General features: G+C 41.9%; 1 protein-coding gene and 1 pseudogene across 16 annotated transcripts in view; one reads left to right on the top strand and one right to left on the bottom strand.

The window, feature by feature from the left end:
* MSI2 (musashi RNA binding protein 2) overlaps window positions 1–27,722 on the top strand; it is a 397,386-nt gene that overhangs the window by 100,492 nt on the left and 269,172 nt on the right. For all 16 annotated transcript variants that reach the window (XM_043499279.1, XM_038375345.2, XM_038375348.2 and 13 more), the window contains one exon: window positions 17,534–17,626. In XM_043499279.1, the coding sequence (XP_043355214.1) occupies window positions 17,534–17,626 (93 nt within the window). The remainder of the gene's footprint in view (window positions 1–17,533; window positions 17,627–27,722) is intronic.
* Window positions 10,691–12,315, bottom strand: LOC119844787 (annotated as a pseudogene).

The raw sequence follows: 27,722 nt of genomic DNA, 5'->3' as shown, positions 1-27,722 counted from the left end.
CTGTTACACAGCCACCTGTGGAGTGAATATATTGTCTGGTTATCAACACAGCTCAGTGTGTCTTAGCATGTCCGCAGGAAGGGCTTAGGTAGGCAGAATTTAATTGCCAGAGTTGGAATTTGGTCAGGGTTAATATCCCTTTACTCATGTAAAATGCTTGTCTCTGTAACCCCAAACAGGAGGAGGAAAAAACTCTGGGTGTTGGGCCATGCTAATGAGCAAAAGAGCTAATAACTCAATTGGGCTTAATTTTCATTTTCTTTAACCTGTTGAGAGGGCATGCGCCTTGATCAGTGACAGTCTTTTTTAAAAACTAGGCACTGAGTCACACTACATATATTATGCAATCTAAATGCAATACACACAGATTAGATTTTTTTTTTTGACTGCTGTTACCAAATACTATGCTTTACAATGCTAACAACTTTAAAATCAATTCTTCCTGGCGATAACTGATTTATTAAACTCCTATCCCTTCTGAAGGCAAAGCTAATTGCAATTAGCAGACAAAGGAACATGTAGCAGATATCGTTCCAAGCAATAAATCTTTCAACATTGGGTGCTACCCATTAGTATGCTTTGAAAACAGACTTGTGCAGGCCAATTGACATGTGCCTTCAATCTGGGTTTGTGTGAGAGGGTGCGTATACATGCATATGTACTGTGTACTGGTGGTGCATACATTGAATATGTGGTATGATGCATCTGGTAATACAATACATTTATCATCTCCTTAGTTTGTGTATGCATGCATATGTTGTATATGAATGATTCATGTGCATTCAGTATGTTGTGTGTAAATATAATATCTATTAAGGCGATGTATAGCTTGAGTTTTTTAATTTGTATGATAGTGTGTATGCATATGTGTTGTATATGGGTGATGCCTGCGTTCAGTGTGTTGCATCTATCAGGCTATGCATATATAGTGCTTCTTAATTTAGGCAAACTTGACAGCGTGGGGGACCCAGGTAGGGTGATCTGAGAGCAAGTGTGAAAAATTGGGACACTTTTTTTTTTTCTTCCGGGGGCAGCAGGTATAGTTAGTTGTATAAGACAAAGCCCCTAAAATTTGGATAATATCGGAAAGTCTGGTCACCCTACTCCAAGGTGAGGAATCCCAGCATCTGTTTCTCCCGGTAGGAACATAAAAGCAATGAAGCATTTGTGTTCTTCCTTTTAATGAATGAAAAAAGTGTGTGTGTTTAGCTCCATGAGCTCCTGATGATGATGACCAATGAGAGAGTTTAATTCTTCCAGAGGTCCCGTGACCCGGAGTTTTCATTTGGCATCAAGACATTTAGTTTTAACTAGAAATGTATATTTCATGGGTCATTCTAACTTGGTTTTCTATCATATTTTTTGTGATGTGATTTCCCCCCCTCTCCCTTTTTTTTTTCCTGGAGGCAGCACTGCTGTTTTTTCTCTGCTTTCCCCTCCTTTTCTCCTGTTCTCTTCCTGCCTTCTTTCTTTTCCACCTGTTCAGATCCCATTTACATTCACACAGCTCAAACTCTTGCCCTTTGATAAAGGACTACAAGTCCAAAGATCCCAAATGCTTTCACTGGTCTTGCAGCCCTCAGCACCATCCCATCCTCACTACCTATCTCTCCTCCTCTCTACTCCCCACCACTTTCCCTCTAGGTTAGCTTTTCCTTGCCAACCCCACATCATTCCTCCTCTCTGGTCCAATCCTCATCCCTCCAGACCATTCAAATCAGCATTCCACTTCCCTAACTTCAGCGGAAGTTTGTGCTCATTGTTTGGAGGGTCTCATTTCCATCTGAGCTGAACCCTGAAGGGCTGTGGGACCTTTCTGCATTGGGATCTTTTATCATGATTCTCCCAAGACTTCAAAGTTCCCCTGCTGTAAGTCTTAGAGGGTTTTATGGATTCTGGGGTTCTTCAGGCAAGAAGGACTGCAAACCAGGAAGTGAGAGCATTCTGCAGGCAGAACAGGTGTGGGTGCCAAACTAATCAGCGCGAGTGAACCGATGAAAATTGTGCTTGTTGCCTAATGTGAGGGAATTGCTTACGTTTGTGCACTCAGTCCATGGGGTTTGACTGGCCGCATCGCTTAGTGTACAGAGCACTGGACTGGGACTCAGGAGATCTTGGTTTTATTCCCAGTTCTGCCACTGGTCTGCTTGGTGACCTTGGGCAAGACACTTCCCCTGTCTTTGCCACTGTGTTTCCTCCCTTGTGAAATGTGGATAATGATACTGCCCTCTTTTGTAAAGCACTTTGAGATCAGCTGATAAGTGCAATACAAGAGCTAGGTATTAGTTTACTGAAGTATTTAGTTTTCAGTTATAAGAAGACTGCTTGGTGTGACTCAATGGAGACAACTGCAGTACATTACACGCAGGGCATATGTGTGGGGGACGAGGAGAGTGGTTTGACTGCCAACTATACATTTCTCAGGCCTCTTTGTACAAAAGTCTCTAATGGCTTAGTGGGGTGACAGCGTGCATTGCTTTAACTTTGTTTTTTAAGACTGATCATACCTCTCTCTTCCCATGTGTTTTTACCTCACTGCCTTCCTGCCTCCCTCCTCAGTGCCTGTGATTTGCAGGCAGATGAACTTTCAAGCCAGCAGCGTAGGATTGTACATCTTTTCTGTTTCCCAGATATTGACTTGATGGCATAAAGCTGAGAAATGAGTCTTCAAAGTTTCGGTCGGTAGTTACCGCTGTTCCTTGACTGCCTCTCTGTTTCAATAAACAATTGATTCAAAACCATGGTTTCCAGTACTGGGGAAAATATTTCATGCTGGGTTTGTAAAAATGATCTAAATGGAACCGACATCATGGCTATAAAACACCTGTAACATTACACATTTAGTTATGTTACTGGAGACTTGAGTTTCTTTTGATTAGTAGTATTTTATTTGCCACTTTCTCCCCCCCCCCCCCCCCCCCCCCGAAAGCAAAGCTTTCTGTATATGAGGATTTATAGAAATATGTTACCAGCACAAAAAAAGTCACATACAGTAAGATATTGGTATAAAGGAGAAATAATAATATATTGTTTTGGAGTCTTTGGCTGATTTCTCTTTTTTGGTATGATCATTTTAGCTCAGAACAAGATATATAATAATAATAATATCAACAACATCTTGCAGTTTTTCATTACCTTCCAGTCAGGCTCTTGGAAGTTTAGACATCTTAATGAATGAAGCTTCACAACATGCCTGGGTAGACTATACATACCCACCTACCCCCAGACCTTTCACAGGCATGGAAACTTAGGCACAAATGGATCGATTCTGCAAGATGCTGTCAGTGGCAGATTAGTGACTGAGTCAAAGGGGTCCATGCCCAGGGGCTCTGGCCAACTGGGGGGGGTCCCTGAAAATCAGTGCCCCCATGCCCGGACCCTGCTCTGCCCGCTGGGCGGTCCTGCCAGGAAACGGGGCGAGTCCCCAGGCCCCAACCCTGCCCCCCTTCAGGAGTGCCAGGCAGCTGGGGGAAGCCCCCATGCTCTGACCCCACTCCCTGGCAGGAGCACCAGGGAGGTGGAGGGGACTGCAGGCGGAAGGGGTAGGGAGGGGCCCCCCACTTGCTCTGGCCCAGGGCCCCACAAAACTATAATCCGCTTCTGGATGCTTTGCAGTCTGGCCCTGATCCTTCAGTTGATTTTGCTCACATGCTTAGAGTTAAACTTGTGCTTAAATGCCGAGCACTGTGGCCTCACTCCACCAAAGCATCTTTCAGAGTCAAGCCTATGGACTTTATTCCCTGTGTGACCATGGGGGAGAGAGTACATCTGGGAGGCAGGAACCAAGAGTTTTGAGTTCCTATCTTGTGTTTTAGTCACCATCTTTATCTGTTAGACTAAGGCCGCTGCCCGGGTTAAGGCTGGCTGAAGGTTAAGTAAAGTATTTCACCGCTCTGCGTAAAAAGGGGGCGTCTTCTCCTTTTTCACATGCTCGTCTCATTCTTGAGGCCATCATAGCTGCTTGACCAGCAGGCTGAAGGAGTATTCATTCAGTTTTTAGATCAAGGGTAGGCAACCTATGGCCTGGGTGCCAAAGGCGGCACGCAAGCTGATTTTCAGTGGCACTCACACTGCCCGGGTCCTCGCCACTGGTCCGGAGAGCTCTACATTTTAATTTAATTTTAAATGAAGTTGCTTAAACGTTTTAAAAACCTTATTTAGTTTACATACCACAATAGTTTAGTTATATATTATAGATTTATAGAAAGAGACCTTCTAAAAACATTAAAATGTATTACTGGCACGCGAAACCTTAAATTAGAGTGAATAAATGAAGACTTGGCACACCACTTCTGAAAGGTTGCCGACCACTTTTTTTAGAGTCACAACCTTACTGTTCCTTGAATGGCCAGTGGAATCTCTGATGGCGGAGGGTTTGGAGTGACATGATGTTGCTTGCAACGCACCTAATCCCTCTGAGAAAATAAAAAGATGAAAGGAAAAAAAACCTGATATTTCCCTGTACTGGGATGCAGAGAAGTCTGTTTCAAAAGCCATGGCAAGGAAAAGCCTGGCATTTCTCAAGAGCTCAGTGGTCTCGCATCAGATGAAAAGCTCATCCTTTTGAAAAAAAAAACAAGTGGAGTGTTGCATAGATATTAGCTTTGCTCAGCAGATTAAGGAAAACTTGCTCATCAGTAACTGATTGCCATGTGCATCTATATTATGTAGATGAAATTAATCAAGGCTAAGGGTTAAAGTTTCCATTTGTTCTTTTCGAGAAATCATCAGGAGTAGTTTGTGGGGGAGGAAAATTGCTTTAAACATTCCCCCCTCTCTCCCCTCCCCCACCTCTCCCCATACTCCCGTGAAGCTTTCTTCTCTTGTCAGACGACTGCCTAGAATCTTAACACCGTGTTGACACTGATTGGACAGGGCTCTTATGAAACGCTAGTTGACACTAGCTATACGATTACGAAATAGTGGTCTACTTAAAATATGTCGTCCTGCGCTGTGTGAGCCACAAACTTTTTTGCAGGGGTTGGTTTGTGTGTGCAGCTGGGGGAAAATATGAACCCCTGAAGAAGAGGAGGAGGAGGATATAGTTGTTACCAGTTGTATCTGACTCTGTATTCTGATTTCTTTTCACACTGGCCTCTGACCTGTCTGCCTCCAAATAGTTTTTTCTTTCTATTTATCCTGTTTGCAGGTGTGCGCTTGGAAAAGTGCTGGGTTGACAGTGCTGTAAAAGCATCTCTGACTGCCAAACAGGTGCTGTATGGGGTAGTATCACAGCAAGCTGCCTCATTCCTAACCTGATAGGGCTACTCTCCTCTACTGTAGATGCAGTCACATCTTTCTCCTAAAAAGAAAAGGAATACTTGTGGCACCTTAGAGACATCTTTCAGCTGCCAGTCAATGCCAGTTGTGATGTGGACACCTGCTGACTAGGAATGGGATCGAGACCTCCCAGGTATTTTTGACAAGAACAGCCATGAGCTGTTAACGGTGTTTGGTCAAACTTGCCCTAGTGGTGAAAGTCCTTAGTCTCTTGTTACCTACTCCCTGAGCCATTAGATCTTTCCTTCCCAAGTGAACAAGGTGACCGCTCCTGCTTGGCTCTGCAGTGCCTGGGAACAGCTGTTCTGTAGACAGAAAGCTGCAGCTGCATGCAAATATGTCAACAGTCGAAGATGCGTATTCAATTTTGCCTAACGTCTTTGCTCTGAGCTTATGGATTTTAATTGGGATGGTTATAACTTTAATCAGACAAACATGGGGAACAATTCTTGGTTGAGATTTTTGAGTCAACAGAAGCTGAAAAAAAAATCAGGTCACTCAAGTGCCTCGGTATGGATTCCGGAATCTAACTTTAGGCACGCAGGTTGGAAAATCTTGGCCTTTGTAGTTGCCATCCAAGAGGTTGCTCCACACTGGGAGCATATCCTGTGTAAGTTGTCATAGCTTCACTGCTTTCAGATGGGGCTGTGACAGTTGACAGCAGCTGAGGATCTGTCCCACTGTGTGTGTGAGCAGAAATTGCTCTTCATGGTCCCCTCTGACTTCTGTACAGAGCCTTTCTCTTTGCTAGCCCTTCTCTGCTTGCTCAAGCTTGGACATACGATAGCTATCCTCCCTTGCAGTATGTTTTGGAAAGCTCCACAGCTCAGGTTTCCCAGCTTGACATACTTTAGCCAGCTCTAGCGAAAGCCTCCTTCCTATGCATACAACTTGTGCATCCTTGCTTCCAGTCTACGGTGAACACGTCCTCTATAAACACAGTCCCTCACAAACGTACTCCTTACTGTAGGACAAAGTTTCTACGGTTGTAGTTTCTTTTCTTGGTGGATCTCATTTCATTGCAGGAGTGCAGTATAATTGAATCACCAACATCAGTAAATCTTGGTAATGGCTAGTCAATGATGCATTCCCACTAAATATTCTTACAGTATCTTTGATTGTGAGATCTCTGGGGCAGAGGGCTTTATCTGTGTTTTTTGTTCAAGGTGACATTCTCAAAAAAAAAAAAGCCTCGTTACAGAGGAGCACAAGTTGTATTTTTTCTAGGGGGACGTGGGCCCATAAATCTCTTTGGCACTTTTGAAAATCCTACCCATGGTGCCGAGTTGAATTGGACCTCCAAATGCCTGTTTGTGGTCCTGAGGTGCTACTGCAATAGAAATAAAAATAACTAAATTGAGATAAGTTAAATGTTAGACAAGGAAGGTGAGGTAATATCTTTTATTGGACCAACTTCTCTTGGTGAGTGAGAGAGGGAAGCTTTTGAGCTTACACAGAGCTCTTCTTCTGGTCACTGTGTAAGCTCGAAAGCTTGTCTCTCACCAACAGAAGTTGGTCCAATAAAAAATAGTACCTCACTCACCTTGTCTCTCTCAACATCCTGGGGCCAACATGGCTATAACAACACTGCAAACATAATTTAAATGTTGTCGAACAGTAGCCAGACCTGCACGTGAGCTAAATTTTCTGCACTCTCTGGAGAATTTTTAGTTTTATTGAGATCACATAGTGAAAAGAAGCTAAAGTAACCAGGAAAACTTAAAGTAGATTTTCTCTCCGCCCCTCTGCTCTCTTCCCCCCCCCCCCCATCTCCTCTATGCTTCAGTAACTCAGAAACCTGTTTACTAGAACATGGCAATAGAAAACGGCTGTGAGGGTGGTGGTCATTCCGGTAGTGCTGGGTCAGTGGCTCTCTAGAGGACAAGCTCTTACTAGTGAATTTCGTTGTAGCCTTTAATATTCATTGACTTGAATTGTCCAGATTCCCCCCTCCCTTTCCCCCCCCCCCCAAAAAAAAAGATCTTGGCACCCACATTTGGGGGCAGTTTTTCAAGAGAATGGTTCTCCCATTTAGGAACCTAAACAAAGTTCTCAACATCCAATAGCTCCTACTGAGAACAGCGTTGTTGCTGACTGACAGCTTTTTGGGGTGACATTAGCAGAGAGGTGAAGGATGTTTGGGCATGGAGGATGAGCGGCCCTTGTTCTGAGAGCTGATCCCTCTCAAAAAGGGTTACAGTTTGACTCTGGGAGCCATGGGGAAGCCTTGAGTGCTAATGCAACTATTGCTTTTGGAGTTTTTTCACTAGTAGCCACAGAGATTCTACAGCAGAAACCAAGTTTACAATTTAGTTTGAGATACCTGAGGCAGAATAGAATCCAGCTCCCTTGTTGCTCAGTGAAGCTATACTGATTTACTGTCACAGGAATCTGGCCCAGCATGTTTATATGGCTAAAAGATCCACTTGATACATAAACTTCACAGTGCTACATTTTTGTGGCTTGATATTAATCACACAGGATAAAATTCACTCCTGTGTGGAGGGCAAGTACAAGGCATGTGCAACATTTAAGTCCCACTTAAATCCTATTTTAAGTGCTTAAGTACATCATAAGTGGCACATAGGCCATGTGCTAGCTCTCAGCATAGGAATGAATTTCATCCATTGTGCATAAACTCCAGTGTCCGTTTTATACCAAATAAAACACAACTCTTACCATGAAAAACCATCATTTGCCAACCACCTAGTGATATTGGGGATATGATGCTTTTCTCCTCTATTCTAAGAATAGTAAATAATTGGCAGCTCTTGGTAAATGTTGACTTTCTTTCATAGAAGCTGTTGAATTCATTTAAAAAAAAATAGCCTTTTGGAACTTGCTTGTGAATCCCAGAGGCAGGAAACTTTGGAGAATTCTTACCTTTTGTATTCTGCTGAAGAGTTCTGGTAATTTAGTTACAAGATCACTTTCCCCATTAGGTGAGTTATTGTTGTTTTTAATCAGAGGTTATATGGTAGCCAGAATGTACAGCATAATGGAGTATAAAATATATTTCAGTGCATATACTAAAGATAATTTTTCCAATTATAAACCTATTTAGAAGGCAATAGACACCAAGAGTGATGGAATGTCAAACTGCTGATTAGGTGAGCAAGCTATAATTTCTTTCTTTCTTTCCACACACACACACACACACACACACACACACACACACACACACACACACACACACAATTTAGCTTTATATCTAATTAGTTTCCTCTGAAGTTAAATTACTTTCCCCAATTTGTGATGCAGATTAAACAGTTTTACACCTTAGTCCTCCAGTCAAGCTCTGTCAAATTGAAATGCCTGGGAAATGAAAGCTGAAGGAATGTCTCATGTACACAGTTAGCTGAGATTATAAATGACTAACTCCAGAGGCACCCACCTTATAGTAGCTCCATCGAGGTTTGCATTTTCCGAATTTGTTTATGAGAAGGTCATGCGAGACGGTATCAAAAGCTTTACTAAAGTCAAGATATACCACGTCTATCGCTTCTCCCCTATTCACAAGGTTTGTTACCCTGTCAAAGAAAGCTATCAGGTTGGTTGGACACAATTAGTTTTTGACAAATCCATGCTGACTGTTGCTTATCACCTTATTATGTTCTAGATGTTTGCAAATTGATTGTTTAATTATTTGCTCCATTATCTTTCTGGGTACAGAAGTTAAGATGACTGGTCTGTAATTCCCCGGGTTGTTCATATTTCCCCTTTTATAGATTGGCACTATATTTGCCCTTTTCCAGACTTCTGGAATCTCTCCCGTCTTCCATGATTTTTCAAAGATAATCTCTGACCCTGCTGCCATGTACTCCAATATAGGTGATTTTTACCCCTAAGCGAACCACATCTGTTGGGTGACCCCAACTTCAACACACTTTTTGTTTTTCTCAGTGGGAAGTTTTATAAAAATGCAATGGCACACACAAAATTATCTAATTCTCACTGACGGGGAAATGTACAGTTTACCTGTGTGACATTTTAATAGTCCATGCTTCCCAAAATAAGAGGTGTTCCGTAAAACAGAATAAACAAGAAAGGTCATATGAAAAGAACAGTAAGAAAACTATATTTTTAAAACCTTTACCTTAAATTCTTCTGGTAGGTAACCTCCACATTAAAAAAGAATTTGACCTTTTCTTATCTGAAAATGTGAATAGATACTCTGAGAATCAGAGATGCTTTCTGTTGCAAAGTCCCTAATTATTTTAAATGCCATTTATTTTTTAAAAAATCACTGGATCGAGCTATCAAATAATTCTAGTGGAAAAACAACAAACCCTTGCACTGATTAGCACTGATAAATTACAAATATGCAAGGAAATTAAGTAGGTTGCTGGCTATTCCAAACTGAAAACTCTGTAAGCTTGCAACATTACTATGTCTAATATGCAAATGGCGACACGTCACTTCGATCCCACATCATGTATTGTTGATATGACACACAATTCAATAGGATAGGCATTTCATCTTTCAGATTGACTCTTTAGCCTATTGTTTAAGACAAGAATTACCCAATATGGCTAAAAACAATCTGATTATAATCCAACCCCTGCAAAATTGGCATGAAGTCAGAGAACTCCTCTCTCTAAAACCATGTTTCACTACCACACTCTATTACAGGACTTGCTCAATTTCAACCTGCAGAGGCAAATACATTTTTCAATACATGGGCGATAAAGGGATTATAATCTTAAATAACTCTCCTCGGTAACAGTCTCACATGCTTCGATTAACTGCAGCAACAACATAGAATAGGAACAGAACAATTTTGCAGGTACTTAAAATTAACAGACTTTGTAACCAAAGTTGCATCCCTCTCTCTGCTATCATTTCCTGCAATAGGCACAGTCACTCCTTCAATGTACAAACAGCCATAAGTATTTTATTTCCAAACTGTACATAATCTTCCAGAATACTGTGGATGATAAATTTAGAACAAAGACGTGGAGGCTGAATGCTACCATTCATAAATATTAATTTTCAATGGATTAACCAGACCATCATTCCTCTACCGTAAAAAAAAAAAAAAAAAAAAAAAAAAAAAAGATAATTAGTAAAAATATTTCCCCGACAGAATTTTGTTTGGATGAAAAATTTAATTCAAATATTGAAATTTAGAGATATTTTGACATTTTAAATAAGAAATTTAAGCTCTATTCTTAGATTTTCTATGCTCTTTGTTGTCTCTACGTTGAAATGACTCCTTAGCAACAATGGCAATTATTTTCTTCCCCAAATGGTGCTGGTTTTATATGGGGGAAAAGTTGCATAAAATTTAAAATCCAAAACCAACAAATACCAAAAACACACTCACGGGTCCATCCTCTTCTCTGCTGCCTACAACCATAGAGCTGTCAAGTCCCATCCTTACTGTCACCACTTAGCCACCACCAGCCCTTTATGTTTCTTCTGATGTACTCTTAGATTTTGACTGTAATACTTCCATTATTGGAGTATTTCTGTAAACTGTGTTACAAAATTGCATTATAAAAGATTGTGTTCAATGTTGTTCCTGTGATTAGGATGGCAAGGGTAGCTGGCTTCCTTGTCGCACTTGGAATAAGGTGATAATTTGGGGGTTCTTGGTCAATGCTTTTTGTTTCATCTTTCTGGATAATCTCTGCTACTTGGGTTTATTTTATCCAGTGAAGACTCAGAACTCATCTGTCTGGCTAATGAGAGAGAGTTTACTGGTTAGAGCCTGAGTCCTAAGATATGTTTGTAATTGGGATTAGTCCCGATTCACCCATCTAATGGCTGGAAGCCAGCGAAGCTGCAAATTATACTGGTTAAGCCTTCATATGCTTGAAATCACAACTATCCTTGTCTGTCCCAGTTACATAAATTGCTGGCCACCAATCCCACGTCTAGACAGGGCTTGAGAATCCGGACTCTTGGGTTCCATTTCCACTCTGTTTACTTGCTGTATGACCTCAGGAAGTGCCTTATCTCACTGTGGTTGTGAGTTTTCATTACTTTGTGTCTGCAAAGCACTTTGAGGTAATTATCTTAAAAATGCTGCCCTTCAAACCATTATGTCTGTAACAACCACATGCTATCAGTCATTCACATTCGTGGAGTAATTCATAGTCTTAGACAGAGCAGGTAGAAAGGTGAAATAATAAACTGTGCACAGCTTGGAGGCGTGGTTATGGTTTTTCTTTTCTCTTTTTCTTTTCTTTTCCTTTTCTTTTTCTCTTTTCTTTTATTGTGGGACAAAAGAAAAATAAATTCCTTGGGGGCCCACTTTCGGAGGGGAGGGGGAGAATTAAAAAAGCATAGACATAGATGGTTGAAATCCGCAGAAATCAGGCCCCATATTTGCTGCTGGGAGGGAGGAATGGGGGAGGGAAAGGTAGCCCAGTCCTCCCCCCTCCAACAGAAATGGTCATCATCCTTGTGCCCCTTAAGCTGCAGGTGGGTGAAGGCCTCTAATATAATGTCATTGTCCTGCCCCATAGTTGGCTCATATTTGATGAGATTGGTGTTGAAGGGTACATCCGTCTTTGGGACAGCTGACTGGGGCCGTGACGGAGTGACTTGCTCTGGGAGCTTGGGGTGAATTAGCATGAAGGGAAGCGCCATAGGCACATTCTCACCCTGACACAGGACCGGCTTTACCTTCACACAGTACAAGATTAGGACCCCCTTTACCTCCCTTATTGGTCCCTTCCTTGACTTTGGTGCTGGAGGCCAGGTTGGTGTGTTTGAGTTTCCCATCCAGTGCCAAGCCCCACTTCTCACAGTTGTTACCAGCAGGGATGTTGGGGTGTAGATCTTGCAGAAGATGGAGCTTGGATACACCTGCTCATCTTGTCCAGTCTTGGCCACAGGACATTTTCTAATGGGTGATGCTGAAGGCACAGACATCTGCGTGGTGTCTCACTGAGATTGTCACACGCTGACTGGCTCCCTGTGGTGGCTTGTGCCATGGGTAGAAGGAAGACAAAGAAATTTCGTATTTAAGCATGTCAGGGTTGGAAGAATTGCTAAGGCAACAAATTACTTGTGTTCATTCACTGAGGGGAACATGTATCACAAAGCAATTGAACTGTCTTTTCAGGAAAACCATAGATTGCAAAAGCAGACTTAATTTTGTGTCTCTTTTCTACCAAAGAGCTGCTTTCTGAAACCACTTCCCACCTTGCAACACGTCTGGGCATTAAAATGTGGTTCATTTGCTTATTACAAATGCTTGCTTTGAATGAACCTATTGAAACACAGGGATTATTATTATTTTTTTTACCCTTCTGTCTTGCTTCCAAAAGAACTAGCTTTTTCTTCCTTTCTTGTTCAAATCTAAAGAATGGTGATGATTTCAAATATTACTTAGAATAATTGCCTTCTTTCCTCTTTTATATGACACCAGAGCCTTAGCCCAATCTTAAGTCAAATGCAACAGGCACGAGGGCTCTTCACAGCCTCGCAAAATCCTTTAGTTGCAAATTCTTATTTGTAAATGACAGTTTTCTACAGGAAAATATATGCTTGGACATCAATTGTAGAATCCCAGATTGCAGAGAGGAAAGGAATAATTGAATTCTGATACCACTCTCTCTCTCCCCCACCATAAATAAATAATCAAATTAAGTTTTTAAAACATGGCTGTGGTGACAGTTTGGGGAAGTATCTATAGCAGATTTTGATAGCATTGGAAATTGGAGTGATGTTTACTTTTTTCTATATTCCAGGTTTTTTGTGCAGAGTCTGAGCTTGGTAGAGGTAGAAGGCTTAGTCTTTAGTCATCCAATGGATCCAGCTGGACAGATGCCGGTTTTGCCGCTCCTAATGTGGTTAGAATCTGTGTCAGAAGCCTTGTTGCTCAGACAGTAGTTGCAGCTCCAAGGTTATGGTTGTGTCAATTATAATTGGACGTGGTTTTGATGTGGGCAAGGCAAGGCAGTATCAAAGCAAAGGTACTGGGTGGAGACAGCATTTCTGCCCCGCTACACTTCTAAGCGTAGAGAGATTATCTACTTTACTAGAGGATTGTTGGCTACAATCCAACCTTGTTTCTCTTGAAGGCATGGTTAACTTTGTAAGCACACACCCTAGTGTGTGCTTTTTTTTTTCCTTCTGGGGAGCAGGGAACAAGTAAATGGAATCTAATTTTCACATGCAGACAAACCCTCAGAGCCTTCCACGTTATAAAAGCATGGGATAATTAATCTGGAATAAGGTAAGGAGCATATTAAATTCAGATTAAGCTAATTCAGAGGGCAGTGCTCTTACTCTGGAATAAGTGTCCATTTATGGAGTTAATCAACAATAGCTCTTCTAGATTCCCTGTATAGACAAGCTGTTAGTAAATCCTGAAGTTATTTACACCAATCAGTTAGAGTAGTGTACCAATATCTGTAATTTAAGGCAGTCCTTGGTAGAATGGTTCAGTAACGGAGGTTCTTGTCTTGACTGTGCATAACTGGAGTTTACAATACTGTTTTTTTTTTAAGCAAGAGTCTTCTGGTCTTTCCTTGTATGCACACACAAGCCAGTGGCTTTTTTTTCTTAGCCATCTTTGGGAATGTGTGTCTTTATGCTGGAGGGATCATGATTAAGGCTCCCAGAGTGCTGTCTAGAAAACTGTTAATTTGTAGGCATCAAAGGAGCATCTGATTTATCAGCTATTTGGGGCATCCTGATTGGTTTGAAGCAGGATTGATTGTGCTTTTCTTTGTGTATGTCTTTAGGACCTTAAGAGTTTGTAATACCAGATCAAACCTAGTTTGGGATCCTGCTTTAGCCCAAGGCTAGTACTTGGTGCCTCAAATGAAGAGAAAGTTCCCATGTGTTTTTGCTATACGGAATGGAGGGATTCCTTTCAGACTCCTTGTAGATTTACAGCAAGGAACATGGGATTCAATTTTGCTTGCCTTAGGCCTTGACTGTATTGGAGACTTGACCCAGTTGCAGTCAGTCGTGGCTAGTCACCAGTATAGTGGCACCAATACAGAGCCTTAACATAGACAGTCAAAGACAGGCTGTTTTCACCAGTGGAGATTATTCTTGCTTGAAACTAGACTAAGCTCCACCAACACAAATAATGGCTTTACCTGTCTATATTAGGGGATTTGCACTGTTGTAGCTATCCTCTTGGCTGGTCAGTCAGGCCAAATCCTCTGTGTAGACAAGGCACTAATTTGCATAATAGTGAACTTTGCCAATTGTCATAAAATATATCTGGCCCTTTAAAAAAATAAATCCAGCCCCTGCATTTCAGTTGAATAGTTGCAGAAATGAATTACCCAGGTTGACTGTCCATGCTGCTATTTCCTTTTATTGGTTCTAAATTTACCAGCCATTAATTTAACGGACTCCTTGTTCTCAGGTTATGGGGCAAAGTAAAAAGGAGTGAGTGATGCATTTTTCACTATACCCTTTGTAAGTTTGAATGCCTCTGCCAAGGCCATTCTGTGTCTGATGGAACACATGAAATGAGGTTCTTTTATACATGGCATCTCTATGTACCCATTTTAGCCGTGCTTTCAGTTAGTAAACAGGCATAAACTTTCAAAATGTATGTTTGGTCTGATACTGTCTGCTAGTTCTTTTCACCAGCATTAAGGATCTTTTTTCTGTATTATCTTTCTTACTTTTGATTCCCTTCCAAAATAGGTAGGCCATACAGAAGAAAGTGCCATTAAAGTGCAGAAGGTAGCAGCTTGCTTACTGACTTGGTCGTCTGTCTGGGATCATATGACATTAGTGCTTCTGATATGCATTGGTTCCCTGTTGGTGGAGTTTAAAGTTTTGATTCTGCCTTATAAAGCCATACATGGCTTGGGAGTGGTTTATGTGACTGTCCACCTCTCTCCCCAGGCCATGCTGCCATAGTTGCTATTAGTGGGGTGCTTGAGCTGGATCTGAGGTGTTACAAAAGAGGAGCAGCTGGCAGGGCATTCTCTGTGAGGGCTCCAGGACTCTCGAACTTGCTCTCCACCCCGATTGGAAATGGTCCAAATTTGATAAACTTCTGAGAATGGTGAAAAAGACGCATGTTCTACATCAGAGGTTCTCAACTTCTTTCTTTCTGAGGCCCCCTCAACATGCTATAAAACTCCACCTGTGCCACAATAACTGATTTTCTGCATATAAAAGCCAGGGCCGGCGTTAGAGGGTAGCAAGCAGGGTAAGTGCCTGGGGCCTCATGCCACAGGGCCTCCTGCGAAGATAAATTGCTCGGTCTCGGGCTTCAGCCCGGGTGACGGGGCTTCAGCTTTCTATCCTGGGCACCGGTGAGTCTAATGCTGGTCTGGCTTGGCGGCCCCCCTGAAACCTACTCGTGGCCCCCCGCAGGGGGCCCCAGATCCCTGGTTGAGAACCACTGGTCTACAGGGCTTGTGGAGAGGGCCGAGGACATGCTTCCTAGATTATGAAGAGGCGAAAAGAAACGTCTATAGGTGGCTGCCTGAGCTCCTGCTGAATGGATCATTTTAATGCGGCTGGGTTTTAAATGGCATTGTTAATGCATGTTGGGGTGGGTAGGCGTCTTTTTAGTTATTCTAAAATCTAAATGAAGTGGGCAGTTTCCTTTTAATCTGATCCATGGAAAGTAATAACACAGTTTTAATGGTGAGTAGAGTTGGCAAGTGTCCGGAAAGCCCGGTTGAACAGGGACCACTGACCGGGCTGCTTAACACTGACCACTGACCGGGCTGCTTAAAGTCCAGTTGGCGGCACAGCAGGGCTAAGGCAGGCTTCCTGCGTGCCCTGGCACTGCATGGCTCCCAGAAGCAGCCGGCATGTCTGGCTCCTAGTTGTAGGGGTAGGGGCTTTCCACTGGGGCTCTGTGTGCTGCTGCTACACCTGCCCCAAATGCTGGCTCTGCAGCTCCCCCTGACCCCTCTGCCTAGGAGTTGGACATGCCAGCCGCTTCTGGGAGCTGCCTGCCAGCACCCTGAACCCCGCCCACACCCCAACCCCCTGCACCAGGTCGGAACCCCGTCCTGCTACCTAACTTGCTCCCAGAGCCTGCACCCACCAGACCTGAGTCCCCTTCTGCACCCAAACTCTCTCCTGGAGCCTGTGCCCCAGCCCAGAGCACCTTCCTGCATCCCAAACCCTTCAGTCCCAGCCCAGAGCCCACACCCCAACTCCCTGCCCCAACCCTGAGCCCCCTCCCACATTCTGGAGCCCTCTCCTGCACCCAGAGTCCCTCATCCCCAGCCCCACCGCATCCCCTCTCACACCCCAAACCCCTGTCCCAGCTCTGAGCTCCCTCCCATACTTTGAAGCCCTCGGCACCAGCCCGGAACCCCTTCCTGCACCCAAGTCCCTCATCCCTAGCCCCCCCTACTCTGCACCCCCAGCTGGAGCTCTCATCCCCTCCTGCACCCCTGCCTCAGGCAAGTGAAAGTGAGTGAGCATGGGGGAGAGCAAGTGACGGAGGGATGGGGAATGGAGTGAGTGGGGGGCAGGACCTCGGAGGAGGAGCAGAGCCAGGGTGTTCAGTTTTTTGTTATCAGAAAATTGGCAACCGTAGCAGTGAAGGTAATTTAACCATTGGATCTGCTGACCAAGGGCTGTAAAGGCTTTCTCCATCCCTGGCAATTTTAAAATCCAGATATGCTTTAGTTCAAACAGGAATTAATTCAGGGAAGTCCTATGGCTTGTGTTATACAGGAGGTCAGACTCACTAGAAAGAAAAGGAGGACTTGTGGCACCTTAGAAACTAACAAATTTATTTGAGCATAAGCTTTCGTCATGCATCCGATGAAGTGAGCTGTAGCTCACGAAAGCTTATGCTCAAATAAATTTGTTAGTCTCTAAGGTGCCACAAGTCCTCCTGTTCTTTTTGCGAATACAGACTAACACGGCTGCTACTCTGAGACTCACTAGAGAATCACAGTGGTCCCTTCTAGCCTTGGCATCTATGAATCCCTTACGTGCAATATAATCACTGATCACCTGCTTGTATCTTTTTGAAACTACAGCTAGTAGGCACAGGAAATGTGATCCTATACTGTAACTTTTTTCAGTTATGTTTGCATCGAGAACCACAATAAAGATATTTATTTAAAAAAAAATACCTAAGGGGACTAGGACGGTATTTTTGAATGTCTATACCTAGCCTCCCCTTTGAAACAAGAAATACCAAATATAATTGAATAGATTCTGAATTGCTTTTATGAAGAAATATTCTCGTTAACTTGGTTAGGGATGGCATCTAAAAAATATTTTTTTCACATAATGTTTTGAATAATCTGGTTAAACTGTATGCTTGTTTTGTAATTTTTTACAGATGGTCACAAGAACAAAGAAAATATTTGTAGGTGGATTATCTGCTAATACAGTAGTGGAAGATGTAAAGCAATACTTCGAACAGTTTGGCAAGGTGAGTGCCAGCACAAGTCAACGCTGCATAGTTTGAATTCCTTCTGTTTTTTAAATATATTTTGAAAAACTGCAGCAAGAGTCACACTCGGATGTGGAGCTAACTTTTGCCTTTAGGTACATTTACTGAATTCAACCCAGTATTTCCTTTTGTATTTATAATGCATATATTTAAAAAAAAAAGTTTTACTTTTGACAGCTTTGTTTCTTTAATAAAAGTTAGTAACTAAATCATTAAAAGTTGCACGTGTGTATCTTGGGGAAGAATTTGGTGCTTGGATAAGTGATTATATAATATTTCATAAATCGTAAAATCAGCTTCCTATTTAACAGAAATTACAGTGGAAAAAGGGGTGTGTGTATGTGTGAGATCCGGAGAGTTTATGTGGAGTCATTCCATTATGAAAATAGCTGATAATAGAGTCTTAGAAATAACAGAAGTCCTGTCTGTAACACCAGAATGTCTATTTGATTTTCTTTTAAAAAAGTTCCCTGAGCAAGGTCGTTTTTGGATGTTGCAGAAACATCCTGTGAAGTGACATAGGACCACTGAACTACCAGAATGTTAGAAGGGGATATTTTCAAGAAAGGAACAAAATATAGGCTTAATTTTGCAACTGGATCTTTGCAGACAAGCCTGTGTACTAGCATATCATCCCACTCACTTAAACTTGGCTCTGTACGAGAGGGCTTCTGTGTCTGCAAGGATTCTGTTTCAGGATTGGGGCCGTGTGGGAAATCAGAGAAAGCTATTGTAGAGCACTTGGATCCCTGAGACTTTTTCTAAACAGATAATTTCAAGTCCAAAGTGGCAATGACTCCAACCACTCAAAAAGCAGCTTCCTGAGTCTGCAATGCCATCTTTGTCTCTAAAGGATCCCTGTCAACTTAATAATCATACCTCTGTCTGAAATTGTTTTTACCTGCAACTGTTACAGTAACATTTACGATTATGAAAACTCTGCTCAGAGAAAATATTTTTCTCTTTTCCCCATTTTGTTTGCTGTGCTTTGCACATAGTCATATGCACTTCTGGCACAAATCAGTCATTCCATTCCCCTTTTTGTCAGCATGGATCCATCACACACCAATGCAGGAGGAGGCAGGTTAAATTTAAATTAGGGCAATGTGATTGTAAAACCACAAAAGATGTCAGCAGGATTCAGGGGCACATGCAATACTTAGACTTTTAACTTTTTTTCTTAATTGATTAGGTTTCAGGTTGATTGTCCTCTTAAGATGTGGCCTACAAAAGAAGGCAAGACCCTTCCCAAAATGCATTGTTTTGCAGGAGGCTCCCACATCCGAAGTAATGTGACGAGGTTATGCAATGGCAAGTTTACGCACTGTGCTTTGGGATATTCCAATTTTAATTCTTCCAAACCTGCCACTGAAATGGAACCGAAGTAAAACCCAATGGGCCAATTAAGTCAAGCAAACTTTAGGACTCTCTAGCTTCCAGAAAGTTATTGTCTGCTGCAAAGTTTTCCAAATTTTAGACTCTGCTCTAAAGGATTTACTGCCTTCTGTCACCTTAATGAGCCAGCATAACGTTATCTATGAGCATTCGGCAAAAGTCTTCTGCACATGAATATTGATTGGTGCAAGAGATCCATTTGGGTGACTTTAGGTGCCATCTCGCTGAAAACTCTTTCAGACACTTTAAATAAGTTATTCTTGAATTTGCTCTTAAAAGCAGCAGGTGAGGTAGGCAAAGCAGAATGTGTTTCACTAGTCATCTTTTGTCTCCTTATCTCTCTTGCTCTGAAATTAAGTACTGTACCTAAACCCCACCTCGTTCTATTCCTTTTGGTTAAATCCTAAATGACTTTGGACCTTCCTATCCAACAGATGACATCTCTTGCCATGTTACACTGCAGAATCTGCAATCAACAGAAGCATTTGAGCTGGATCCCCCTTGATTTTTTTAAGGAGAAGCTTGATAGTTTATTCTCTCTGGGGGACCCTGTACTTTGGAACCAGCTCCCTCCTGCTCAAGAAAATATTTCTGTTCTTTTGGTATTCAGGGTAGGCTGCATGGTACACTTTTGTTCGGACAGCTGTGGAGGGATAAGATCTGTGCAAGGGAGGAAAGTTTTGTGATGCATGGGGGCGCTGCATTCTGGTCAGGGCAGAGAGACCATTTCATTTTTTTGTTGCTATAAATAACTTGTGTCAGGAGTGCCTAGAGCTTCAGAGAAGTGCCCCTTTTGAATTTTTTTTTAATCAATACAAAATACATTGGGAAGAACTTGTTGCTATTAATCCATCACCATATGATGGCCTTTGAATGCTAGTCCATGCAGTGACTACCATAATTCATTGGAAATTCTTGCACCATTGTTGTTCTTTACTTGTAAACCAATGGCTCCAACAGGTTGTATTCTGCAGTACCCTCAGTAATGGTCTGGGCAACATCCTAGAAACTCTGAGTTGTTTTATATTGGCCTGGTAGGGTGAACTGACCTTTAAGAGCCAGAAAAGAAATGGACTTCTGTTGCCACAGTGTCTCAAGCCTCCAGCTATTGACTGGCACTAAAGCCCTGCTAGTCCACACAACTGAATTCCCAATTTTTGTTGGCAATAATTGATGATTTGGTTGTATACTTGCAGGAGGACACATCAGGTTCCCCAGACCAGAGCAGCTCTCAGTCCCTGTTGGGCATTTTAAAAAAGCCTCTGAGAGCCTTGGCCACATGTTATTTTGTTGAGGGCAGAGGAGTGGTGCTTATAAATTGTTCCTATGCTGGATTGATAGTTGCTTTGCAAACCATTCATTTTATTTTCAATAATAATCTTTGATTCTGGCCGGATGTTTACAGGCTGCTGAGCCTTTTATTAAAGGATTACATGAGCTTTTGGATGCTACTTCTGTAGTCATTATCAAAATGGCAGAACTCCTCTAACCTGTATTTTTTTTGAAGTTAATAATAGTTTTGATGTATGTGCTTTGCATATTGCCTGAGTGCATCCTTAATATAGTCTTTTAATTTTACCATCTGGTAGTTTCATGCTCGCAGTTTCTCAGTCTCTGAGAAAGCAGAAGCCAGGCCAAGGTTTCAAAAGGGACTAGTGATTCTGGTTGCTTCAAAATATGGATGCCTGATTAGAGACAACTTTAAGAGGGGCCTGACTTTTTTAGAAGGCGGTTGCTCAGTACTTCATAAAAATTGGGTCCTTTTGAAGTGTTCTCAAGTTGGGGACCCAAAAATGAAGGCACCCAAAATCATGAGTCACATCTAAAAGCCTTTGCTCCGGACTTCAACAACGAGCATCTTTTAATCAGTACTGAGACCAAATAGTCATGTATACTTGAAGTGATACAGCTGCATGAGAGTGATAATGTGAGGCAATGTTTCCTAGTGGTAAGAGCACTGGGGCTCGAGAGATCTGTGTTCTAGTCTGCTGATGAAAAGTACAAGAGCTAGGTATTACTATTATAGTATACAATGTTGTTTCTTAACTGGCTCTTCTCTAGTTCTAGTCATTATAGTATGAGTGTGTCCCCAACATTTACCCTCACAGCACACCTGTGAGGTAGGAAAGTCCTACCTTTATTTTACAGATGAGGAACTTGGGCAAAGAGGTTAAGTGATTTAGGCAACGTCTCTAGGAGTACTATTGCAGAGCTGGGAATGATCCCAGTTCAGTACGCTAACTGTAAGAGCATGCAGCTTGGAGAAAAAACCCCTGACTTCTTGTCTTGATTCTGCTGTGACTTGCTGCATGACTGTGGTAAGACATTTTATGCTTTCTGTGCCTCAGTTTACTCGTACATGAGGTAGCTAACGTCACAGGTGGGCTGTGTTTCAGATTTGTGGTTATCTGGTGGTGATGTCTAAGGGCCTGATTCTGAGAGGTGTTGAGCACCTGTAACACCAATGTGTGTCGGTGCTGGTGGGTGTTCAGCACACCTGATGTTAAGACCTAGTAATGTGATACAGTGGACTGGCATGTGAGACCTGGAATCTATCCTTGGCTCTGCAAGTTGATTTCCATCTCTGGGCCTATTTCCCTCCCACCTTTCACAATCTAACTAGAAAAGGCAGATAAATTCTGCAGGGCAGGGACTCTTTCTCTTACAATGTGTTCGTATAGTGCCTAGCACAACGGAGCCCCAATCTCACTTTAGTTTAATACAAATAATATTTCAGGATGGATCATCAGCGTGGCTGCAAGGATTGGAATTGCTGAGCACTTTCTTTTCTTATAGACGACAACAACAACAACAAAAAAAGGCCCTATACAATGGACATTCCTGAGATGCCTCCCGTGTTTGATAAGAACGGCTCCAGCTGCTTCCTTTTTCTTTGAAATATTTGATATTTGGGGTGGAAAAAAAATACTTAACCAGTGATGTGGTTCTAGAAATCTTGTTTTTTGCTTGTTACAGAGAGAAGCTTAAGAAAAGATGAGTGACTGCTTCCATAACTTCAGATAGCTCTTGAAATACACCTCGGGGATAAGATGGCTACCAAGTTGTGGGCCAACCTGATTGGGTATCATTCATTAGTTGAAATATAACTGGTAGGAAGGGGCCTCCAGCATTTTATATGAAACTACATCATTCTCCAAGTTCAATGACAGAAACTTAAAAGTAAAAAGCAAAAACTGCAGTTATTTTAGATTCCCGATTAGATTTTATTTTAGACAAAAACGCTTGCCAGGGAGCACCTCTGCGTATTTGCAATTTTAACTCTTGTGACTTTTATTACCTGATGTTTGTTGCTTTCCTTAAAGCATCTTTCATTTAACAAATAAGGGAATTTTTAGCCCTTTTAGTTGCAGAGGAAAGCTGGAAAACATGACTGGAGTGTGTCCCAAAGGCTCAAAAACGAGAGAGAAAAAGAACACACAATTTATTATTTTAAAAAAAAATCTCATGATTTGGATGAGGAGGGGGCAACTCATGATTTTTGGACACTTGGGTAGGTAATACTGAATACGTGAGCAGAAGCTTTTATAAACGTAGTGGGCCTTATTACAAAAAGTCTGGCTTGTCCCAAGATGGGACAAGCTCAGGACTAGATACAGAATAGATCAGGGTTTTTTTGGGTAAATGAGAAAGCACAGTTTGAGTGGTGGGGGTGGCAGTTGGCGATAGTTTTATGGCAGTAAGCAGAGTTGGGTCCCCATTGTGCTAAGCACTGTACAAAGGCACAAAAGAGCATGTCCGTTGCGAGGAGTTTATAATCTAAATAGACAATATAGACAAAGCATGGGTTGGGTAACAGAGGCCGAGAAAGAAGCAATGTGCTCAAGATCGTATAGCAGGTGAGTGGCAGAGGCAGGGATAGAACTCTGGGCTGAGACCCTCACTTCTGCTCTGGCCTCTGTATAAAAAGCACTTGGAGATCTACTAATGAAAAGCACTATATAGGACAGGGGTCATCAGGACAAATTATTTGGTGGCCTCAGAGTGTGGCGACCAACTCTTGCTGCTGGCCGCGCTCATGCTTTTTCCTAAAATACTTAATTCTCTTTAGGAAAAGCAAATAAATATATACAAATACACATCCAAATCACTGTAATTTATTTATTGCTAGCCAGTAAGTCTGCTATGAAAAGTGATATGAAGAAACATACAAGTATCAGTTTTCACAGCAGATTTACTCAGTCCCTGCAAGTCTGGGGACAAATTAAGTCCTGGACGGAGGATTGGGGGAGGCAGTGGGGGCCGGGGTGATGGGGAGGTGGGGGGAGAATTGGCTGGGGAGGCAGTGGGGGGCCAGAGCCTGAAGCCCTATGGCTAGGGGACAGAACCCAAAGCCACGCAGCCAGAGCCTGCCTTCCATGCCACTCCTGGGCTGAAGCCCACAGCCTGAGCCCCATTGCCTCTGGGAAGGTGGGGAACTCATCAGCTGCCTGCTACTCCACCATTGTACCCCAGGTGTCTCCAGAGGGGGGGCAGGGTCCAACTGGAAGCCCCAACAACCAACACGAAGGCTGTGCATCCAGGAGCAACAGGGAGCAAGCGAGAGGGGCCACTGCTCCCCCGCCACCCCCTCCCAAATCACAGCCGGCTGTGGCCTCAAGAAAGCCCCTGGTGGCCACATTTTGAGAAACACTGATATAGGAGTTAGGTATTATGTGTAATTATTATGACACTGGATAAAGGGACCAGATCTGTGAGAAGTGACTCTGAAATAAATCCCTGGATCTGGAGGATTCCCCAAGGAAAGGAAAGGAGGAAGACAGCACTAAAGCTTTCTTCTAAGGATCCCTCTTGCAAGCCCTGGCATAGGGGGTGGGCTAGAAGAGGGGATGGGTAGTTGTGTTGGGGGAAGGGTCATGTGCTTGCTTCACTGCAGCTGAGGATAGGCTGCTGTAATTGAGACAAGCTCCTGGGGTGGCTTATGTCAGGACCCCCCATGGAGCAGCCCAGAATTCGGAGGGTGCAAGGGTGGTTTAAAGCTACTTTAACCTTCTGCTCCCTCCTTGTTTTGAGTCCAGTGCCTTACGCACTAGTGTATGCCGTGGTTCTTTGTGTTGAGGGGGATCCTAATATGCTCTTCTGGGTAGAACTGAACTGAGTCCATTGTGTCCACTGAAAGTAGGGTTGAGAGTTCAAATACTATTTTGTGGATAAGTGAAAAATGTAATACTTTTTTTTAAAAAAGGACACTGTAAGGTCAATTTTGGCCTCCATGTTAGATGCTTTCATTACACCTAAATCTGATAAGATTGTGCCTGTGATCTTTTAAAATTCCAGTAAAAGCAGTTTAAAACATTTCAAAAATAAATATACATTGCCCTGCAGTGCTTACAACCCAGAGACTGCAGCATTGTCTGGAGGATCCGGAGGCAAAAGTGAAAAGCTGCCCAGGAACAAAACGTATTAAATTATTTAAACCAGAATGTTCTAAAAGGGGTTAAAAAAATTAAAGTGAAGTCCAATTTCTGCCATTCTGTCCCTCTCCCTTCCTCCCTGTGTTGCCACCCCGTCTCTCCAGTGAAAAAGAATGCTATTGGAATTTTAATCCAAATCAATGCTGTAATCCCTGAGATGAAATTCTGCTCTTGCTCACTGTGTGTGTGTGTGTGTGTGTGTGTGTGTGTGTGTGTCTCTCTCTCTCTCTCTCTCTCTCTCTGAGCACATTTGTCTGAGCTTAGAAACGGGTCCAAATTATCAACATTTTAGTTGATAATTAAACAATTATACTTTTCTTAAATAAATAAAATCATGCTATTTGCTAACGGATTCTAGCCTATATTTTCCTTCACTGTCCTGTGATTAGGATGTATCCGAGTGTTTAAGACTCCAGTATCATTTCAAAAAAGAAAAAGCAATAGCCTCTTAAAGGATTTTGACTAGAAGAAGGAAGCCCCTAAAAGTTAATGAATTATACTTCTCCCAGGACATGCATGTTCTGCACCTTTTAAGCTGTAAACTATGGATGATAAGGGACTTCTTATGGTTCAGCTTTTTATTAGGTAATGCTTGCTTTATAGAACTCCTGTGAAAGTAAAGTAGTCCTTATTTTGAGACTTGCAATTATACTTCACATAGTGAACTGTGTAATTAGTTTGGAAGACTTATGCTTAGTCATTGGTTTATCCTAATCGGCTTTGGCTTTTCCGAACAACAAAGTGAGCTTATTTTGCTAAGCTGAAACAACTCTGCTCCCTTTGTTCCTGTCTTTTATTGTCTCATTCCTTTCATTCTGTTTTACTGCCAAAGTTTTGTTTCATTAGGCCTACAAGTCATTTCCAATCCAGTGGGCTGCTACAATCAAGCCTTTATAACTCAGCTGCCCTGGTTCCCATGTCCCTTCTGGTGTAGTGCCAGGACTTGTTGTTTGACATGGTGTTTTAACCCTTTTCTGTATCCTAACTATATGTTGCCTTTAAGAAAATTGCTTGGAGTTTTATCTGTTGCTGTGTGGTGAAAAGCCAAACCTGAGAATTTAGATCAGAAACACCACTTGAGTTTAAGAATGTTAAAATGTCATATATGTCCATTAATAGATGTATTAACTTGATTGGGCTTCAGATACACTTTTGTCCTAATTACTGAAAAGGAATTATATAAAAATCTTCTTGAAATGCTCAACTTGGCCTGTGTGGGAACAATCTGTTGAATAACGAGGCTGCAGTATTTTCAGCCTATGTAACCTGGACAGTGGGGACACACACTTGCTTAAAAGGAGGTATGTTTTGGTTGCTTTAACCTTCCAGATTTGTCCATGCATGGTATCGCCACATATGACTACCCTATTCAGAAATATAAATATACTACTTATCCTGTGTGTGGGAACGGCTGTTTTAAATAATAAATGGTTAAAAACAGATTTAGAATATTTCTATGGTGAAGAGATTTAAAATATCTCTCAAATTTACTTCACATGTTGAGATTTTAAACCTTTCTCTGAAATCTTTTAAACCTTTCTGTAGTAAACTGCTACAAAAGTCATGATAATTTTGCTAGCCCAGTCTGCTTTATTTGCTCTGAAAATCTTCAAGCAGGGTCCAGTTCTTCTATTTCATCCTTACTTTTATTGCTTTCCTAAAATGAGATGTTTGAGGGGTATGGCAGTCATGTTTGTATTTTAAATTTAATTCTGAAATTGGAACAGAACAGCGTGTATATATTCTATTTGTTGTATTAATTTTCTTTTGCTGGCTTGTGTGATGTCTCAGACAAACTGTAGACATGTTCCAACTTTGTTTTGCAAAGATTGGATCCTCAGGAAGGCTTTAAGATATAAGGTAAGTTCAAAGCATCAGGATTTCTGAATCTCAAAGGATCTTGTACAATTGCTTGTTGTTTCTCATCAGAAGCAAAAAAAAAAAAAACAAACAAACCCCAGTTGAGTAAAGGTATTTAGATATAGTTTTTCATGGAAAAAATTGTGCTTCAAAGGATTTTAATTTTCTAGCATCTTTCTCTTGCAGTCTTGGTTTGTGGGCTAGTTATAATTAAACTATGTGGGGGAAGTCCTTGTCCTTGTCTTTGCTTCAGGCATATCTCAACATAGCCATAGTACTGTATTGTACGGCAAGAAGATTCAAGTTTAAACCAAGTAAGCTGCAAACAACAAAATATATGAATCAGTGCCCTATACATAACCTTTTGTGTATGCAGTATCACACACTGCAATAAAGAGAATAATGTAAATAATGACCTGTGTAACCGTTTTGCTGGGTTAAAAAAACGTATAACAGATGAGGAAACCCCTATATTTTCTCCTTCTATTTTTAACTGAAGTGTGTGTGGAGCTGGGGGGCGGAGTGGAGGGGAGAGGAAGTTATCTACATTAAGGATTTTATCCTAATCAGGTAGTTTACATAATTTGCTTGTTACATGCTTCTCTTTTCGACAGCTGTGAAAATATAACACACAAAACCATGAAAGAAAGCTCCTCCTTGTTTGGCAAGGCTCTCTGGGTGTGAACGAGTTAATGCTCCAGTGGAGAAGTAAATGCTCCAAAGGTTTACTTTTCCCTAAGACCCTGGGTATGGCCTCTGAAGATGTTGTTACAATAGAGTTGTTAGCATGAAAAAAGAAGGCTTTCTCTCCATGGGTTCATATCAGGGGGAGTTTGGAAGTCTATGCGTAACAGTGTCAGGAAGAGCAAGGAGTCGTGCTCTTATAGAAGACTTAGCATAGGGTCCAGATTGTATTGTTTCATCTACTGCACACTGATGTATAGATTTTTGGGGTCAATAGGATACATGGATGGTTTATTTTTAAAGTAGTTGCTCTGCTGAGAAGTCCTTTTTTAAAAATTTGACAGCCTTTTAAATTTTCAGTGTTGTATTTCCACTATTGGTGAATTAGTTAGGGTCTGTGAAATAGAAGGGCAGGTCTGGACTTTATTTACACTCTAATCTGTAATAGCCAGAGTACCAGAAAGATTTTAATATGCAGTAAAGTTAATAATGTGGTGGTGTTTTGGTTTTGTGTTTTTTTTGACTGCTAACCTCTCCACTGCCTTGAGGAGCAATCATGAGCTATCTAGCTGATACTTAATAGCTTTTAGCTCATTTTCTTCCTTTCTTCCTTCCTTCCTATCTAAGTTGACCTGAGTTTTCAGCAGAAAACAAGTCATCCAGTTGCTGAATTTGAATAATACAAACCTTTAAAACAAAGGTTT

This window comes from Dermochelys coriacea, chromosome 17, assembly GCF_009764565.3.
Source record: "Dermochelys coriacea isolate rDerCor1 chromosome 17, rDerCor1.pri.v4, whole genome shotgun sequence".
Lineage (NCBI taxonomy): Eukaryota > Metazoa > Chordata > Testudines > Dermochelyidae > Dermochelys > Dermochelys coriacea.
Note: the sequence above shows the minus strand (reverse complement) of the source record. Positions and strands in the feature narration are given on the sequence as shown.